This window comes from Thermobia domestica, chromosome 1 (assembly GCF_964235325.1).
Source record: "Thermobia domestica chromosome 1, izTheDome1.hap1.1, whole genome shotgun sequence".
Taxonomy (NCBI): domain Eukaryota; kingdom Metazoa; phylum Arthropoda; class Insecta; order Zygentoma; family Lepismatidae; genus Thermobia; species Thermobia domestica.
In genome coordinates, this window is record NC_137454.1 from 354047354 (window position 1) to 354067287 (window position 19934).

The 19934-nt window shown below is 33.8% G+C and overlaps 1 protein-coding gene across 1 annotated transcript in view; it reads left to right on the top strand.

Moving 5' to 3' along the window:
* LOC145681948 (pickpocket protein 19-like) overlaps positions 1 to 19934 on the top strand; it is a 288210-nt gene that overhangs the window by 152640 nt on the left and 115636 nt on the right. The window contains exon 6 of the mRNA XM_081753550.1: positions 12823 to 12925. Within this exon, the coding sequence (XP_081609676.1) occupies positions 12823 to 12925 (103 nt within the window). The remainder of the gene's footprint in view (positions 1 to 12822; positions 12926 to 19934) is intronic.

The following is a 19934-nucleotide window of genomic DNA, read 5'->3' on the forward strand; positions in this document are numbered from 1 at the left end:
TAAAATTATAAATAAAGCATCAAATAGGGTCGCTACATTAAATAAACCAAACAGCACACAAAAGGTAAATAGAACACAAATGAGTCGTCGACCCATTTGAGTAATATTTATTCGTTTGGCTTTGAGTTTGATCAATACTGTCCTCTTAATAATTTTTCCACGTATGAAATTGGCCAAGAGAGTAATTACCGGAACTCCAAACCTTCCTGTGCGGGAGGGCCCATAGGCTGCGGTGGGCAGATAAAGATTAAGAGAAAGTTGGAGAGAGGGGACCCAATAATTAGAAATCAGCTTTTTTCTAGGGCCCAAATAAGCTTACTAATGCTTGTCTCTCCAGAAAAGGGTTGAGTTGATTTTGAGTTTAACGTCCTGTTCAGCAGCGAGGCTATGTGAGACGTGGACCTACTGATTAAGTATAATCCGAACCACATTAGCTCCCCCCAGGAATTGAAACCAGGTGTACCACCCCAAAGGAACCCCCAGGAAAGAATCTAATTTACGGCGCTGGTCATCAGTTGCAGGGATGCTCAAGATTTACATTACATTTCGTCTTTACCATAACTTCTAATTTCCAAAGAAGAAAAGACGACAGAAATTATTTTCACATTGTTTAAATTGTATCAACATGTGCAGAAATAGACAGTGCTATATTTATGTTCCATATCAACTAGTTTCTTTCCTTATATTCATATCAGGAGTTTGTGGCAAATTGAACCAGTGGCACTAGCCGAATTATCTCGTGCGTTCGGCTTCAGGTCATGAGGCGCAATCCACTAGAGATACGAATTCCTCTGAGATCAAGGTCGTAATTTTAATTGTCCTCGGTATTTTTGAGTTCGTATTCCTGTAGTGTTTCGAATACGTCCAAACCACATGAGGTGCCAGTGGCGAACAATCCTCCGGTTGGTCGATTTCTTTTTAAAAAAGTGAAAGCAGGAAACTCTCATTGCATCTACTTGGGTTCAAATCCCGTCGTAGTAATTAGTAATTGTTCTGAATGGGAAGATTTTGTTTATTTAATTGGTATTGTTTTATTATTATTATTATTATTATTATTATTATTATTATTATTATTATTATTATTATTATTATTGTTACCACAGAAAGAAAGAGCAAATAAGATAATCGAAGGTATTCATAGGAACAGAAAAAATGTAGGGTATGTCAGATGTTTTTAGTTTGATACCTGAACGCAATAATATTATTACGTTTATGGACTTAAAGATAGAATTACCATTTTATGACAACAAGAAATGGAATATAAAGATTTGTTAGCTGATGTACTGCATTTTGTTTCGCCCTTCTTCTAAGTAGAAAGGTGAGGTGATATCTTAAATAGGATCATTGTCATGACTAGCGTAACCTATTGTAAGTTCGTTCACTCTAAGCAATTTGTGCACAGCTACGAACAATTCCTTGGAACTCATTTTGGCCCATACTACAGCGCGTGTTTAGTCCTTACGTGTTCATCAATTCTTGTCCAAACATGTTACTTGGCAGACAGTTACGAAGGTTGATACAGATAACGTAATTTTGTGTTGTTGGCGTTCCACCTGTAAAGGAAGGTGTCTCAATTCTTAGACATATGCTCTCGCCTCGGGCCCTGATTTTTCACGGCACAGCATTGGACAGATACTTATATTCATTGGAATCTGGTGTTTCAGGACTGTGGATTATTTGTTTTAAGTTAATTAACAAACCTTACTCTGTACCTTGTTTCCTATTTTTACGCGTTTTACTCACTTTTACAGTTTTTCCACTAACTCTTTAAGAAGAGGGACAAAAACAGAAATATTGGGGAGAGAAAATATCACGAACACTATTCGCGCGTTCTTCCCTTGCCTGAAGTAAAACAAGAAAATATGGTGCACACGCAATTTTTGGTCTTCCATTTTCTATGTGGTGACATATCCAGAGTTGGAGTGGGTCAGTGGGTCGTGGGTTAACAGTATGTAACCCACTGCGGCTCATCATCCAACGTGACCTGCTGCGACGCACCACCAACCGTGAGACACCAATAACTATTACGCACTCTGACCCACCGACCCTCTCTGCTCACTACATCCTAGACAGCATCTTCTGACGCGAAAAAACGCCAATGAACCACAAAATTACTCCCGAAAATATATTAAATCGCCTATATTGTTTACATTAGGGTGAGTCTAGAAAACACTAAAAAAAAGTACACGAACCAGAAAAGTATACGAACCACGGAGGCGATGAAGGTTACGTCGCTTGTAAAGGGATAAGTCGTTGAAATCGTCGTTTTAATTTTGTCAATCATAGTGCTCTTTTAACCGTATATATGGAAGATATTTTATAACAAAATGACGCTTGCCTTTTTACTGTATATCATAGTTCTCACATACTCACTTTCTAATGATCGACGACAGTTGCCATCTAGATTCATACAATTATCGCAGTCAAGATTTTTCACTTCATGATGTTGAGGCAGCGGTTATTCTTGACCTCCGGAGTACACTTCATAAACAATTCGTCAGAAAAAAATAATATATAATAATAACCGCATGCACATGACTAGCGATATTTCGTGTTGGTCCCTTCGCGATTCTCCGCAACGAATTGAAGAAGCGGACCAATATGAAGTGCTGGCTGCGACTCGGTGGGAACTTCAACACTCCGATGCAAGATATCTGTTTCGACTCGACGAAACCCTGCCGGCAGTGGGACACTAGCGGTAATACTTCGACTCGTTTCTGTATTGATAATCGATGTTCACCGGCAAGTGGGCCACTGGGTGTTGGTGATGTATACGGCACGGGAAAGGTCCATTTTCTTATAACCTCGCTGCTGAAAGGGACGTTAAACTCAAAATCAACTCAACTCAACTCAATAAAAAATACAGTGTTTCGCATCATATATCCATATATGCTTGCCATGCGCTTTATAATAATTGTTAAAAACTTTTTTATTATATAGAGCGCTTAAAGAAAAGGGCAATGAAAACATAATGTTGTGAGAAAAATAGTCATAAAATTTATAATGTAAACTTCTTTATGTTGGTCTACGTACCTTGATTTGGGAGTTTCAAATATCATCCACTTTTTCACTGAGAAGTATCGATAATTGAACAAGGAAATAATTAGACCATGATAATTTAATTGAAATTCGTCGTAAGTTTTCCCATGACAAACACTTTACCATTTTATATCCTAAAGGTCGGATCCATCATTATTGTAACAGAGCGGTGCTTGTGAGATCCGTAGAAATTCAAACTCCGATTAGTTAGAATTTGACAACCTGATTCTAATACAAGTATAAACTCTTTAGTCGCTAGAAAAGAGGTCATGAATCATGCGTCGCAATTGATGACGGTGTGTTTTGGTATGTCACTGGTTCAGAGTGGGTGGTGGGTCGGAATAGGTCATGGTTTTTAGTAAGTCAGAGTGGGCTGAAGCAGCTCTTGGATCATGGGTCAGAGTGGGCTAAAGTACGTGGTGGATTATGAGTCAGAGTGGGTCGTGATGGATACTGGGTCAAGTTTTCATTGATCCAAATCACCTGTGTTCAAATGTATAAAACCAAACCGAACAAAGAGCAATGCTACTACACAAAACGCTCAACATCTTAGCTATGCATGACAAACTATTGCATGATCCGAATAATTCTAGTATATCCAGAAACCATCATTTGTCTTATTTTACCGAAATACGTCATGATTTTCCTGACACCCTGATATTAGAAATGTTGTTAATACGCAAAGTTCGTTGATCTCATCACTTATTCACTTTTTCTCTTATGATCATCACAACCTTTAGGGTACTTCCCGTAGATATAGAAAGGTGAAATGTAGTATGTAGGCGTGATGTAGCGTGCAAGTAAACCAATGAAAAGATACAGGAGAATTTTTTCCTCCTCCAAACCCGTAAAGTGGAGTGTGTTGATTATTATCCAACAAAAAGACTTGAAATCCAATCAGAAAATTCATAAAATATAAAATATGTAGCCAAGTCTCGACTTTACAATAATAATAATAATAATAATAATAATAATAATAATAATAATAATAATAATAATAATAATAATAATAATAATAATAATAATAATAATAAAGAAATAACAGAACTACAAAAATAATTACGTAAACAATACCTTCCAATTTAGAAAAAATGATTGTCAAGACGACGGGCCGTAACTTGTGGTGGCAGGGGAGCCACTGCTCCCCACCCCCAGGGAAACTCCCCGCTGTTTAAAGGGTTCCTATTTTAAGACAAAATTTTCTTACTCCATACACGATACGAAACTGAAATTATAAGTGAAGCATCAAACAGGTTCACTACAGTACATAAACAGAACAGCACACTAAAGGTAAATAAAACAATAATGAGTCGTGGGCCCATTTCAGTAAAAAATGTCTACTATTAGAAGCACTAGAAATAATATATATTCGTATATTATTATCAGATTTATCAATATGGTCCCCTTAATAAATTTGTCGTGTATGGAACGGCAAGAGATGCTCAACAAACGACACATCAGATTTTGGTATGCGGGAGATTTCAAGAATTTCAGATATCCTCTGATCTTGTTGCTCGATACAGATAGGACGTCAAAAGTCATGACCTATATACAGTTTAAATTAAGGCAAACTGCTGTCGGCCCTCGTGGCCGAGCGTTCTAGGACAACGTTCTAGTAATGAAAATACATTTTTGTTTGTATTCAAAAATTGCCCAAGGATTTTTTAAATTTTCATAAAACTTTTTTCATTATAATAAGCTTGCAATTTTACTATACGGATCCATAGTAAAAGCAATAATAATAATAATAATAATAATAATAATAATAATAATAATAATAATAATAATAATAATAATAATAATAATAATATATTAATTAGTAGTAGTAGTAGTAGTAGTGTTAACACCATTGATAATAATTATATTGTTTATGTAGGTTACTTGATAAAAGTACTTGAAACTACACACAGTATTTGGCTCGATTTTCTTCATTTCGACTCGACTCGAGTCAAGTTGGAGGAAATTTTTCGAGTTGAGTTCTCGAGTCGAGTTCAAAGATGTATGTTTTGAGTCTAGTCGAGTTTGAGTGGAAACTGGAACGAACTCGCTCGTGTCGATTCTTACAGTTCTGCTTTACGTTCCAAACAATGAAAGACAATAGGAATTATTTTAACATTCTCTGAATTATATCAACACGTGTAGAAATAGTGTGTGCTATGATTATCTAACATAACTACTAGTTTATTTTCCTATCTTTGTCTGAGGAATTACTGCCATTACAGTCACCCGGGTTCGAATCCCGGTGTGGCATTTAATATTTTCTCTTGATTGGAAAGTATTGTTTACGTAATTGATATTGTATTTATAATTATATTATTCCGTTATTATTATTATTATTATTATGATTATTAATATTATTATTATTATTATTATTATTATTAATATTAATATTATTATTAATAATAATATAAATAATAATAATAATAATGCAAAGTCGAGACAGCTACATATTTTACATTTTATGAATTTTCTAATTGGATTTCACGTCCTTTTGTTGAATAAAGGACACACTCGCTTGAAGGAAACTCGGCGGTGGGAACTATCATCCTCTTGCTTTTTATTTGTTTACTTGCATGCTACACCAAGCCTGGATTCTACATTTCACCTTTCTATATCTACGGGAAGTACCCTACAGTTTGCGATGATCATAAGAGAGTAAAGGTATAAGTGTTGAGATCAATTAACTTTGCGTATTAACATTTAAAGTATCAGGTTCTTAGAAAAGTCATGATGTATTTCGGTAAAATATGACAAATGATGATTTGTGGATATACTGGACTTATTCGTATCATGCAATAGTTATGTCATGAATAGCTAACATGTTGAGCGTTTTGTTTAGTGATATTGCACTCTGTTTGGTTTGGTTTTACAGATTTGATAACACATAGAAGATGGAAGACTAAAAATTGCATGTGCACCATATTTTATTGTCTTACTTCAGGCAAGGAAAGAAGGCGAGAATAGTGTTTGTGACTTTGACTGTCCTCAATGTTTCAGTGTTTTTGTCCTTCTTCTTAAAGAGTTAATGGAAAAACTGTAAAAGTGAGTAAAACGCGTAAAAATAGGAAACAAGGTACTGAGGAAAGTTCGTTAAATTAATTAACTTAAAAAATAATCCAGTGCCCTGAAACACCAAATTCCAACCAATATAAGTATCTGTCCAATGCCGTGCCGTGAAAAACCTGGCGTCGCCTCGTATATGGCATATGGCAGCATATGGCAGCGCCCCCGTACATATGAGTTGTCAATTTAAAGTTGACTTCTCTAGACCAATCTTTCTCCACAATATTTTACTATTTTACCATGACTGAAATCAGAAAGTTTCAACATTATTACACTGGAATGGTAAAAGCGTGTAATTACTAAATTCAATGCAGCGTCATTTTTCTTTTTCCCAGAACAGTGATGTCTTAGAGTAATTGCTTAAGCGTTAGTTTCGTAATGTTGGGAACGCGAGTTCAATTACGGGTGTGGCAATTCAGTAAATATTTAAATCTACAATCTACGATACTTCTGATGTATACTAAAATGAAAAAGTATTCAATTTTTCTGGGTGTAAGAGTTGAGACGACCTCCTTCACAGGTGATATGCCAACAACACAAAATTATGGCATGGGTATAAACTTTATTCGTAGCCGTCTGACAAGTAACGTGTTTGGACAAGAATTGATGAATACATAAGGGCTAAACACGTCCTTACTCCTGTAATATTGGCCAAAAATGAGCTCAAGTAACTGTTCGCAGCTGTGTACAAATTTCAAATTGTGATCGAACTTACAACGCTTGGTACTGTTATGATCCTATTTAAGATGTTACCTCACCTTTCTACATAGAAGAAGGGCGAAACAAAATGCATTACTGTTATCAGCTAACAAATCTTTATATTCCATTTCTTGTTGTCATAAAATGGTAATTCTATCTGTAAATCAATAAACGTAATAATATTATTGCGTTCAGGTATAAACCTAAGAAACATCTGACATACTCTATATCTTTTCTGTTCCTATGAATACCTTCGACTATGTTACTTGTTCTTTCTTTGTGTGGTAATAATAATAATAATAATAATAATAATAATAATAATAATAATAATAATAATAATAATAAAGGAATGAAATAATTACAATACCAATTACATAAACATTATCATCCCATTCAGAAAAAATAATAATTGCTGCGACGGGATTTGAACTCAGGTAGCTGCAATGGGACTTTCCTGCTTTCACAATTTCTTTTTAAACAAATCGTAACAACCGGAGTATTGTTCGCTACTGGCACCTCATGTGCTTTGGACGTATTGCAAACACTACAGGAGCACGAGCACAGAAATACTGAGGACTGAGGCTCTTCAGAGGAATTCGAACCTCTAGTGTATTCGCCTCATGATCGGCAGTCTCATGATCATGTGGCCACAATATGCCACAAATTCCTCATATGAACATAAGACAATAAACTAGTAGTTATGAACATAAACTTATAACTGTCTATTTCTACACGTGTTGACACAATTTAAAGAATGTGCCAATGCATTTGAGCATATCTTGTATCGACGAATGCTTAATCACGTCAAACCGGTTATCTCAATTAAACAACATGGCTTTATTTCACAAAGATCCACAACAACGAATCTTGCAATTATTACCGATCTTATAGCGAATTCATTATATGTAGGCAGCCAAGTAGATGTGATTTATATTGACTTTGAAAAAGCTTTTGATAATGTTAATCATAACACATTACTAGAAAAATTAAAGTTTTTCCACTTTTCTCCGCACCTGATTAAATTCTTCTGATCATACCTATCTAATCGTAAACAATCCGTTCTTTCTAATGCATACAAATCGAAAGAAGATATTGCATCCTCAGGAGTCACTCAGGGTTCACATTTAGGGTTATTGTTATTTCTCTTGTTTTTTTATTGATTTACCTGACTATATTCCTGACCATGAAAAATTACTATCGGCCGATGATCTAAAAATATATGCCAAAATCAGTTCTGTGGAAGACAACATAAAGCTGCAGCAAGTTCTATATCATATTGATAACTGGTGCTCTTCGAATCAACTTGGGGTCAATGCAAGCAAGTGCAAAGTATTATCATTCACTAGGAGCAAATCACCTCGTCACTTTAAATATGAAATTAATAAATATATAGTAAATAGGCATAATTCAGTTAAAGATCTTGATGTTACGTTTGATTCTAAGTTAACGTTTGACAATCATATTGTAAATATAACAAGTGAAGCATTCAGGCTATTAGGATTCATAATTAGAACGGGATAAGAATTTAAGAATATTCAACATTATAGAAATTGCGCAATACATATGTTCCTTCAAAGCTAGAGTATGCCACTACTATTTGGAATCCGACTCACATAAAACATCGTAAGCAATTATAAAGAATACAGACATTTTTTCACAATTTCTAACATATAAAGAAACTCAAATTTATCCTACATTTGACAGCTGTAAAACCATACTTGCTAACTTCAATCTTCCTACACTAGAACAAAGGCGACATATGATTGATTTATTATTCATCTGTAGTGTAAAGCAAAATATTTTGGATTGTCCCGATTTAGTTTCCTTATTGAATTTTCATGTCCCCACATTAAAATTACGTAGAAACACTGGTCTTTATTACTGCAAGAAATCAAGAACTAATATAATGATGAAATCACCAATCTGGAGGACAACAGTTTTGTGTATTAGAATGTATTCAAATAACAATGAGTTTTTTATATGTGTATGTCGCCTAAGACAATTAGAAATGCCATTAACATGAGTTATCAAGAGTTGTGAACTGAAGTTATGTTATCAAGAGTTATGAGCATGTAATTGCGTAATTACAACACTGTAATTGGGCTACAGCCTGTTGTGTTGTTAATAAATAAATAAATAATTTCTTAGTCTTTTCTTCTTTCGAAATTAGAAGTTGTACTAAAGACGAAATGTAATGTAAATCGGGACAATCCCTGCAACCCATTACCAGCGCTCTAACTTAGATTTTTTCTGGGGGTGCAAGTATTAATAATCTTATTTCGGACCCCTAGGAAAAGTTTTCTTCTAATTATTGGACCCCTTCTTTCCAACTGTCTCTTATTCTTTATGGGCGCCCCGGAGCCTGTGGGCCCTCCAGCACAGGAACGTCTGGGGTTACGTTAGTTACTCCATGGGTTCATTGCGCTTATGACAAAATTATTAAGGAGACAATATTGATAATCTCAAAGCCATACGAATAAATATTATTTCTAGAGCCCCTAATATAGACAATTTTAATGAAATGGGTCCACGATTCATTTTTGTTCTATTTACTTTCTGTGTGCTGTTTTGTTTATGCAATGTGGCGACCATATTTGATGCTTCATTTCTAATTTCATGTTCCAATCGTATAAACGTAAGAACATTTTTCTCAAAATGGAGCCCCTCAAACGGCGGGGAGCTTTTCTCGGCGGGAGTTGCCTCCTGCCCCCATACGTTATTACTGTGCCGATGGCGTAGCCCCAACTTGAAGAATGTTTCGTGTTATTTTCCTAATTGAGGGACGTCGAAATAAGTTCCTTTTTAGTAAAACACTGAAATCTCGAGTAAATCATTAAGACACACCAATTGCTTATATTTTCTTGTTTATATTTTTATTTATATTATATTTATATTTGTTTGTTTCCTTTTTGTTTTAGTATGTTGTTTATATTTTTCCATGAAACGACTTTAACTAGATATTAGTTGGGGTGGAAGTTTAAATGGCGCGACGGGTGAGTGTTAGCTAATTGAACTTCTATTTGCTGGATCCGGGTTCGAATCTTGGCCAGGCTGAAAGTTTTTCAAGCGTTTCCGTTTCAATTCCAATTCCAATGCATACTCATTGTGATAAGCAAGATCTTTTCTTCTGCAGAAAGAAAAAGATGTTGGAATGAGGGAAATTGGAGGACTCTCAATGTAGGCAATTATTTACAAAATTATTTCCAGCAGTTGTTCTAGATTTAATATTTTAAGCTACTTTCAAGCTTTGTCTGACTGATATTTGATCAGTGCTTTTATTTCTTTGAATATACAATATATAATGAAAACACAATACATACACAACAACATTGAAATTAACATATGATGTTAATTGGACAACACGCTCTGAACCAGACAGATTGATCTCAGAATTTTAGCAATGTTTCGTGCGTCATCCATTCACAATTTTACTTCCATACAGACTTGACTCAGTGCTACCAACTGCTGTCTGAGCCAAGAAAAGTTACGTGTAAGTTGAATGCTTTTTTCTAGGCGTTCTCACAAGTGCATATAACCTGGACCCCAAGTAATGGAATTATAGCGCTTAGGGGAGGAATTGCTTTTGTGGCTGGGTGTACATAATAATTTGGTATGAACGTTTTAAATGATTGGTAAATTGCTAAATAAATAAGTACGTGTTTTTCATATAAAAGAAACAATGGATCACTGCTTCGACGTATCGTGTGAATAAAAAAGTTTGAGGCAGCTGTTAAGAATACAACCTTATAATACGACACTCAGTCAGTAATTATCAGTTGCTTTGTTTCCGAGATCAACAGCTACAGAAGAAAAGTGCTCAAGATTTTCAATTTTCTCTCGCTTTCTACTTTGAAGAGAGATATTTGAAGTTGAAGAACTCAAAGAGTATTATGTGGAGCATATATATTACTAAATCATTCTAGTAAGCATCCTTGTGCAATTGAAATTTCTCTTCTCTTGGGTGGTAATATATAGTAAAATGAACCATAAAATTCGTCTTGCTTTGTATGATGTACGCGGCAGTCAGCCCCGTTTATAAATAGCTTGTTTCAATAAAGGACGAGAACGAACAGAGGAAACACAAACCATACCAAACGTATCCTTTTGCTACTGTAAATACAATTTTTGTAATTAACTAAACAAAAGGTAAAACTTTACACAAACAATTATAGTTACATATTTAATAAATGCCAGCTCTGGAGAATGAGGCTATAAGAGTGGACTTCGGTCCAATGTAACATTGCAAAGCTGGATAGCCATACCCTCATTAGTGCACTGTCACATACGGTCTTACTGACTACGTCATTGATAATAAGGTTCGAGCTGTGGAAATGGAAACAATGGAATAATCTGCTGGAAAGAGGAAAAGAGAAATATGGAAGTTCTGGGAAGTGGATGAAGAACGGAATATACTGGAATCAGAAAGCAGGCATGTCTAAACTTTGCCCGCGAAGCTGTGATGAGTGGCCGTTTAACGTACGCTTTATAGAACATCTTCTCTGTTTATTAATGTATTTTGTATGATCCTTTTGCGAAATATAAAAATTACAAGCTATAATGTAAACAAATTGAAAACTGAAGCCATTTGCTTTTTACGAAAAGGGAAAGTTAAAATTGTTTTAATATAAATAACAATTGTAGTAATATTGTCCGAGATTGAAAAATAAACGTTTAAGCACAAGGATATTTCGAGAGTTGGCATTTTTCCATATAAATAAAACACGAGTAAACTTTTAAATCCATATTAACATCTTTTATCATTTAGAGTACATTCACAACTACAATAGTTCTGTTTGTGATATATAATTTTTACATAAACGTTTCCAATTTTTTTTTCGTAAAAAATATGGAATATGTAAAGGATATTGCTTTTAGTGTCTTTTTGCGACCCGCAATATAATACATGAAATCTGAAGTGGCCGAATGGATTGAAAATAACGTTGGGCATCCCTGACCTACACAGAGACCATTTATATAGACGCGCAAACAGAGTCTATTATAATTGTGGCTAGTAGAGCGAATGGTTTGAGGAATTGTAAAGTGTAGTTGCAGTTTCAACTATCAAACGGTTAAACGAAACTAAACCATACCAAAGAAAATGATTCTATTTTGTATTTATCATTGAGGTTTTATCTTTAAAATATAAGGAAAAAGCATAGGAAATTGTAATTTGGTTCAAAGGAGAAACAGTTGACACCTTTTTAATCCAAAAGACATTACTACATAACTTTCGGAACTATTCCAAATTATGTAAACATGTTCTGAAAAATATCAATCTAATGTTTATTTTCAATCTGAGCCAAACCAAATTATGGTTTAGAATCCCCTTCGTGACATTGTATGTCTGTATGTCTTTTCCTATTTCAATTTAAATGGAATTTTCATAATTTTGTTTCTACATAACCCAATCTACAACATTGCTATTGTAAAAGTGTGCAATTTTCTAAATATAGGTCACATTAGGATTATGTCTTCTTGCTTAACAGCAATATCTTAGAGTAGTGTCTTATGGGTAGATTTCACAAATTGGAGTCATGCGTTCCATGTCCGCTGAGTTCATTATGGAAATCTTTATTTAGTACTAGTCTTTGGTAAGTATATGACCGTCTACAAGTTATGGCTTTATTTCTTTGTTACGTAAAAATATATGTTTCATGCTCCTGCTGTATAATCGTAATATGAATAACACGTGTGTTTTCAGCATACATTTAATAATTTATTTCACAAATGCCCTACTTGTACTAGAAAAAATATCATTTCATATAACTGAAAGTGTCAATCATGGAACTATTTTTGTTCTCTTTTTTTTTTTTTTTTACAAAAATCACCCTTTTTTGATTAACAAAAAAATAGATTGAAATTTTACAGGAATTATACCAAATCAGTAATATTTTAATATATTAAATAAGGTTATAATATAAATATAAATAGTACTCAGATGATCACAAGGACTTAGTTCTCTCTGAAAATGAATGTACTTATTAGATGAGCTTTCGCAATGAATTCAAATTTAATTTCCAGAGATGGGTTAGCAGCTGGAAAGGAATTAGTGAACAACAATTCACTTGAAAGTGGTGACAAACAATTTCAAATAGTGGCAGCTTATATCATTACCAATACGGAGGTATGTAGAAGCTTCTATTCTTTATGTTCAAAATCTTTCTTCACTTCATATCTTAATGAAGATTTCAGCATTGTAAATAACATTTGAATCCAATATTTTACATAAAAACAGGGATATAACCGTTAGAAATCCAGCTTTATTTAATACAACGGAACATTTATATTTAGTTATATAAAAATTAGAAGGTTTCACCATAGGAAATATTTGTAAATATTAATTTGAGCAATTAGGCTAGAAGAGAAAATGAACTGAAATGTTATTAAATATTTTTTTGAATATTAACCGTCAAAAATATTAACTAAATATAGCGGTAATATTTTTGGAGACTAATTTTTATAGTACGATTTTAAATGCAGATTCACTAAACGAGTTGCATTAAGAATTGCAATAGGTATTCAATGTGTAACTGTCACTTTATATTATATTATATTGTCAAAGTATATTAAAACAATAATTCTCACAGGAAAATTATTGGTAATCTGTTAGAGAGTAGGTTTCAAGGGACACATTTAAATGTCAATATCTTACGTATATAATTGTGAACAATTGTCATATTATTTTACGCAAGGAAACATGAAACATGTGTTTAAGTTACAATTTCGGATATGCTCTGTATAGTTTTCATTCAATACTTTCTAATAGGAACACCAATTCCGTCTCATAGATTCATCGAAACATCAAATGCTGAATACATCTTAATTAGTAATGGTTTTGCCGTTGTATTTTGATTTATGTACTGCTTGTTGTAAAATCAATCATTATATTTAATTTTGAATTTAAAATCCTGTATATTATATAAAGATATAATATATTGGCGTATACACACAGAAATAGGGCGTAATTATAACCCTTTAAAATTAAGTATATAGAGTTAAACATAGATAACGAAATACAGAAGGGGCGCAACACTACATGTTTGGTATTTTATTCGTTTTAAACTATATAATTTTGTATTTTCGGACAATTAGTTAAAGTTTTGATACAAACTTTTTGTATGATGCTTTTATCATAGTCGTGATTATTACAAAAGAACCCACTAATAAAACATATAAGAAATTTTCTAGTAAATTATGTCTAGCTTTGTATAAACTTAATGATTTCCTTTTAATTGCTTGAAGTTCTCAAACACACACACCTATATAAATCCACCTATATATATCCACATGGGATCCATCGAGCACAAAGTTATTTCCCACCTCAATGATCAAGCAAGGCCTAAAGTGCGCTCAATTTAGAGATATCTCACATGTCAATCAATGCTAATTAATTTCCAAACAGTTTCAATGGTTTTGGGCACGATACTCATCAGTAGGCTGATCCGATCGCATCTTAATTTCTAGAAGGAAATGTAAAATGTTCTGTAGCATCTGGCTTCATCAGGAAACGTATCACTCATCCAAATTATACATTTTTGCTATGTTAATCTTTGGCGAAAATCATAATATATCATATCATGCAAGTACTCTCTCCTAAGGTCAATTTTTGATCACCACCAATTCACTTCAATCTGGTGCCAACAAAGGGAAGAAATCCAATTTACATACGAATTCGCATTATGAGTGACAAATATGGTAGTTTATAACTACAACATCTAACAGATTACATTGTTCCCACTACGTGGCATCCGAAACATTCCGCACAACTCTCGTATATGTGTACGCAATCTTGTGTTGATCGTACCAGATGATTGAAGTTCAACATAGAGCTACGAGTTTCATATACTATGTAACTATTGTAACAGAGCTATGTGATTGTTATCAGTCAACAAGTACACCCGTTTTTATAACATAATATCTTTACTCTTTCAAGTGTGAAAAATCTCCAAATTCTTCTAAAATGCAATCGATTCTGTCAAGAACATAGTTCGCATTTCTATAAGCTAAAGGTTTAAGTTATTTTTACTCCTACAAAATAGTTTTAATTAAACCTTGGAATGGACTGTGTCCAAGCTTGTACAGGAAGGGGTTCGCATAGCTTTCGTACGCGAAATAAAATTTACGGAATATATTTAAGTGCCAATCACATTATCGAAATAAGGCCAATCGTTTGCATATTAATTCCAATTCGATACGCTTTTACGGTTGTCGCTTTATAAGAAGTTTCTTTATACGCAGATGGAAGCTTCGACTCTTCATGTATTATTGATAATATATGCATTTTAACGTACACTTCAGTACTTCTATAGTGAGAATTTCCTGAGAAAAACTGTTTCTGTTTCTCATTGGATGTATTACTTTAAGTTCTGTACCAGAAACAAATAACCACAAACATTTTGGTTTGTTGTTATAAATATTTTGAAATTGAATGTAAGTATTCTTATTCAGACAAAATCCCAATGCATGATATATCTTAAACCCAAAAGAAAATGTCATTTCCAACGAAAACTGTTTCTACCATTGGTTATGATGCTTTCTTAAAAGGTGCAGAATTCTTCCGTAGGTATTACATACTACACGCTAAGAACGTCCTTGTGCGACTACTGACTAGCTTATGACCCTTTGGCTAACTGCATCACAAAATAAAGTACCGCGTTGGCTCTATCAGCAGATGGAGAGAACTCGTGTAGTGGAAATACTCCGGGTATGAGCCGGGTGAACCAACATTTCAATGTATAGTCTGTTAGGAAAGTAAATGTCCACCTGTTTTTCGAGTCTGGCATTCCTGTGCTCCATCCCTGGAGAGTATGAGAATTAAATGAATCAAATGTTTACTGCGGGGCAAGAAGAAAAGTGTAATATGAATAAGATATTGCAGAGGGGCACAAGCTGTGAATACGAATAGTGCATAGTGTAAATAAAGGACGACACCGAAAGAGAAAGCCAGAAACAGCTGCTAAACAGAGAGAAAAGAGTAGAAATTGTCGAAGTGGGAACATAAAACACAAGTAGAGCACATACACCCACAACTAAACGTTCATCAATCCATGATCTTTGTGTAGTGGTTAAGGTGAATGCTTAGAAATGGAAAGGACGGCATTTCGGATCCCCTGCAAGGAGTGTTTATTTTTTTAATAATACATACAGCTCATGAGAGATCTTAAAAGAGGTCGTATTTAGTCTTTCGTAGCAACTATTGTTATTAATGTTTAGTACTGATAATAGATGTTGTCTTTGAGCATTGCTCTTATTCTTGTCTTCATTTTGAAAGTGAAGAACATCCGAACAATTGCCACCAAAATTCCTCTTATTTTGAATGTAAACGCCATTTGCAATTTGTAAAGAATACAACTTAAACCTTCCGACGTAGCTGCAAAAAGTAAAAAAAATGGAATTGGAAGGGTTCGAAACTCATACTCATAGTTATTAGAAATACAATCACTACATGTCTTAAACCTCTCGACCACGTTTCTACGTTGAGCAGTAAGAGGCTTGTGTTTAGCTTAGGCTGGTCAATACGTTTTGCAAAGAGGCCCGGTTTCGATCTGAGACATTACAGGAGCGAGAAGGGAGAAGGATGCAACGCACTTTTCTCTCTACCTCTGTGTGTCTATCTATCTATTTGCATATGTATAACGCTATTTGTGAATGCAATAACGGATAGAAAATCAAACCAATATATTTTTCAACTCGGGTGGACGGCCCGTATAGCCAGTGCTTTGTCCACTCACCCACTGTGTCGTTAGGGATTACAAGCACTGCATTAGCAGCTATCACTTCCGTGGGTTGTATACTATGATCATATGTTAGTTCTTTGCTGGAAGTCGGCAATGTTCTCACATGTAGTAGTTAAATCTACATGCTATGTAATACATGAGGTATTTAGACCTACATGCTTTTCATATAATGTAATAAAATGGTCATGCTGGGAAACAGAAAAAGAACATTCATTGGACAAAACGGAAACTATTGGTATCAGAAATATTTGTCTACGATTAATGCGCAGTAATATAAATCAGAATAGTTACTGTTTAGTTCAGTAAACGAAGAAGGGGTATAGAAAGCAAGCATGTCGAGTCAACGAGATCGATCAGAGTTGACAGAGACGGAAGCAGATGTGTAGTAATACAACAACTTTGGATAAATTGGTATTTCGTTCTGTATCCTGTAGTAGATCGTATCACAACTTTATTGGAGAGCAGAGAAAAACTTACTAACCCTATCATATAGAAAACTCTACTAACCCGATCATACAGACACAAATGGATGTAACTATGAATACTACAACTTGGATTTAACGAAAGCCGTTTAGACATTAAGTGGTTCCAGGGTTGTATAAGACACAAAAAGATAAGACACAATACAATTTTTCATACCTCAGCTTCCACTAGACAGATACATGTAATTACTTGTTAGATACTGAAACTGGTGTCGGATTTTAATACATGACATATTGCAGAATAAAAAATGATTTTCATTACTTGTTTGTTTGTAGACAGCTATTAGTTTAGTGTTCTGAAAAGTTAGCAAAATTCCGCAATTCGGAAAAATCCGACTTTGGAAAAAATCCGGAATTCGAAACAACTCCGAAATTTAGGAAATTCTGATTTCGTAAACATTCCGAGATTCGGATAAAATCGAATTTTTTCCGAATTTCTGAATTTTTCTGAATTTCTGAATTTCCTAATTTCCGGATTCTTTCCGAGTTTCGGCATTTTTCTGAATTCCGGAATTTTACAGAATTACATAATTTTACGGAAAATGAATTTCTGTTCGTTAATCTGTAACGTGGCGGACATAAGTCTTTGACCAGATAATGGCTACTGCTTTGAAACAAATGCAAAGTATGAGAATTAAATCTTCGTATCTGTAGTTTCGTGTGGAGACAAACAAACTTGTGAAGCAAAGGTTTAAGAACAACTCAAGTTATTAATATAAAGTTTGGCAAAGATTATTCACAAAAGAAATACGAGAGACGTTTTGAATCGAAGAAAAATAACATACAACTTTGCAAGCGGTGGCAAAGAAACCTAACGTATGCAGACTAAAAACAATTCGTTTAACACGTAGCGATCGCTGTTCAGTGGTCAAGGTGTTTGTTCGAATCAACGTTCCATATTTTTTTTCCTTTTGGATTATTGATGGCGATTGATCGGCGATGACATACGTTTTATTATATTCAGATGTTTTAATACTTGAACTATCAAACCTTCAGGAATAATAATAGTAATAATAATAAACTAATAATAATTATTATTATCTTGTAGAAGATTAAAAACTAGGAGCTAATTATCGCTAAGATCATACCATTACAAGCAGAAACTTGACATTTGGAAAGAATATTTCGGTTTTGTTTAATGTTGCCCACAACAAGTGAAATTACTTACCTCGTTTCTAAAACAAACAAAAAAAAAATAACATGGAAATGAACATTTTAGGTTCAAGACGGGACAAGGCTAACTCAAATATCGTCTCGCTTTGGTGATGAGAATCGACACCAGACGCAAAGTATCGTAAACATTTCCCGTCTTGTCTCGATTCTCGAAACAGTGTATGCCTATTCTTTAAAAACACGCTAACATTGTAGGTTTTTCAAAATGGGTGAATATTATAAATATCTGTAAAAGATTCATTAATAAGACATTGAAAACCGTGCAACCAGGATCGGAGATTTTGTAAGGTCTAAATCATGGAAGGTTCACTTGCTTAGTCCTAAAGTTAGGGTTAGGGTTGTTGTCAGGCTGACGATCAGTAAGTAGAAGTCCCTAGATTCGAATTTACATACCTTTACTTTGATTTTGCAGTCCCTCTCAAATCATTCTAGAATTTTCTCATAATAAATAACTAAACAATATGATACTAACCACAATCCGTTTCACCCAAGAAGAATTCTAATTACATTAGGGGAAATAATTAAAAACACTTTTGAAACAAACATTAACTCTAATATAATAAAATGGTTACCATATCGCTCAGAAAATATATATAGTTCACTATAATAAATCATTAAACCAGAGATGTAAATAAATATCTGGATCAAATTATAGAGTTATAATAATTATATTTATATTGAAAGAAATAACTTTTCATTCAATGTATACGATATATCTAATAATTAAAAAATAAGCACATTATGAAAAGAAAATACCTATACCTTTCAAAAAGCAAATCTACTTACACAAATTGAAAACGTCAAACCGCGGCCTGGGGGCACTAAACTTTCTTTAGGTGCACAAACTGCAATTTTGTTTTAAACTACTCAATCAATTATGGTCATAAAAATCTCGGCCCTACAAAAAAGATTAATTAATTTAAGGGCAACCAATGTAACATTAATAATAAATACTCCTGAACACTTCCGACTCAACAAGAATATACATTACAATAAGATATACCATGTTTAGTATATTAATATAAATATAATGTATAAAGAGTACAAAAAAAAAAAGTAAAGCTAAGCCTAACACACTCAACTATGATCAACCAACAATTCTATTCAACAAACTAATCTCTCTTAAAAACTTAACGTAGGCGGGGCAGCCATATTAGCAATTCTCAATAAGAATCATCATAGACCTATGCTTGGCATTAAAGATAATATCCCACAATTAATTAATAATCTCCGACTCCGTACACGCTATTAAGAAATATTTGCAAGATGAAATAATCTCTAAGAACATATTCCATGTGCAATTGTTAATGAAAGAGCATCTTTAAACCCCTACAAATTCATCGTTATTAATCCTATTAGTACTAAACCTTTATGAGCGACAGAAGAATGAACAATCAAAGACTTTAGGGGTTTACGTGGGTGTGTGACTAACGTAATTTCGCGGTTTGGATTACGTGGCTGATTTTTGACTAGTGACCGTGTGGGTTTACATTTGAACATTATTTTTTGTATTATTTTTAGCCGCAGATACACATGGATTTTTATGTACTTTATTAGATTATGTATGATTAATAGGAATAGTCATTACAAATATTTACATATTATTATGTGTGTTACGGTGTAAAATTACATGTAAACCACAAAGTCACATCGTGTTATAGGCAGTGAATGGAGATGTTGCTATTTTCCTTCGAGCAAACGCATTGTTCGACATTTTAAATATAGGTTGCTAGTAGTGAAA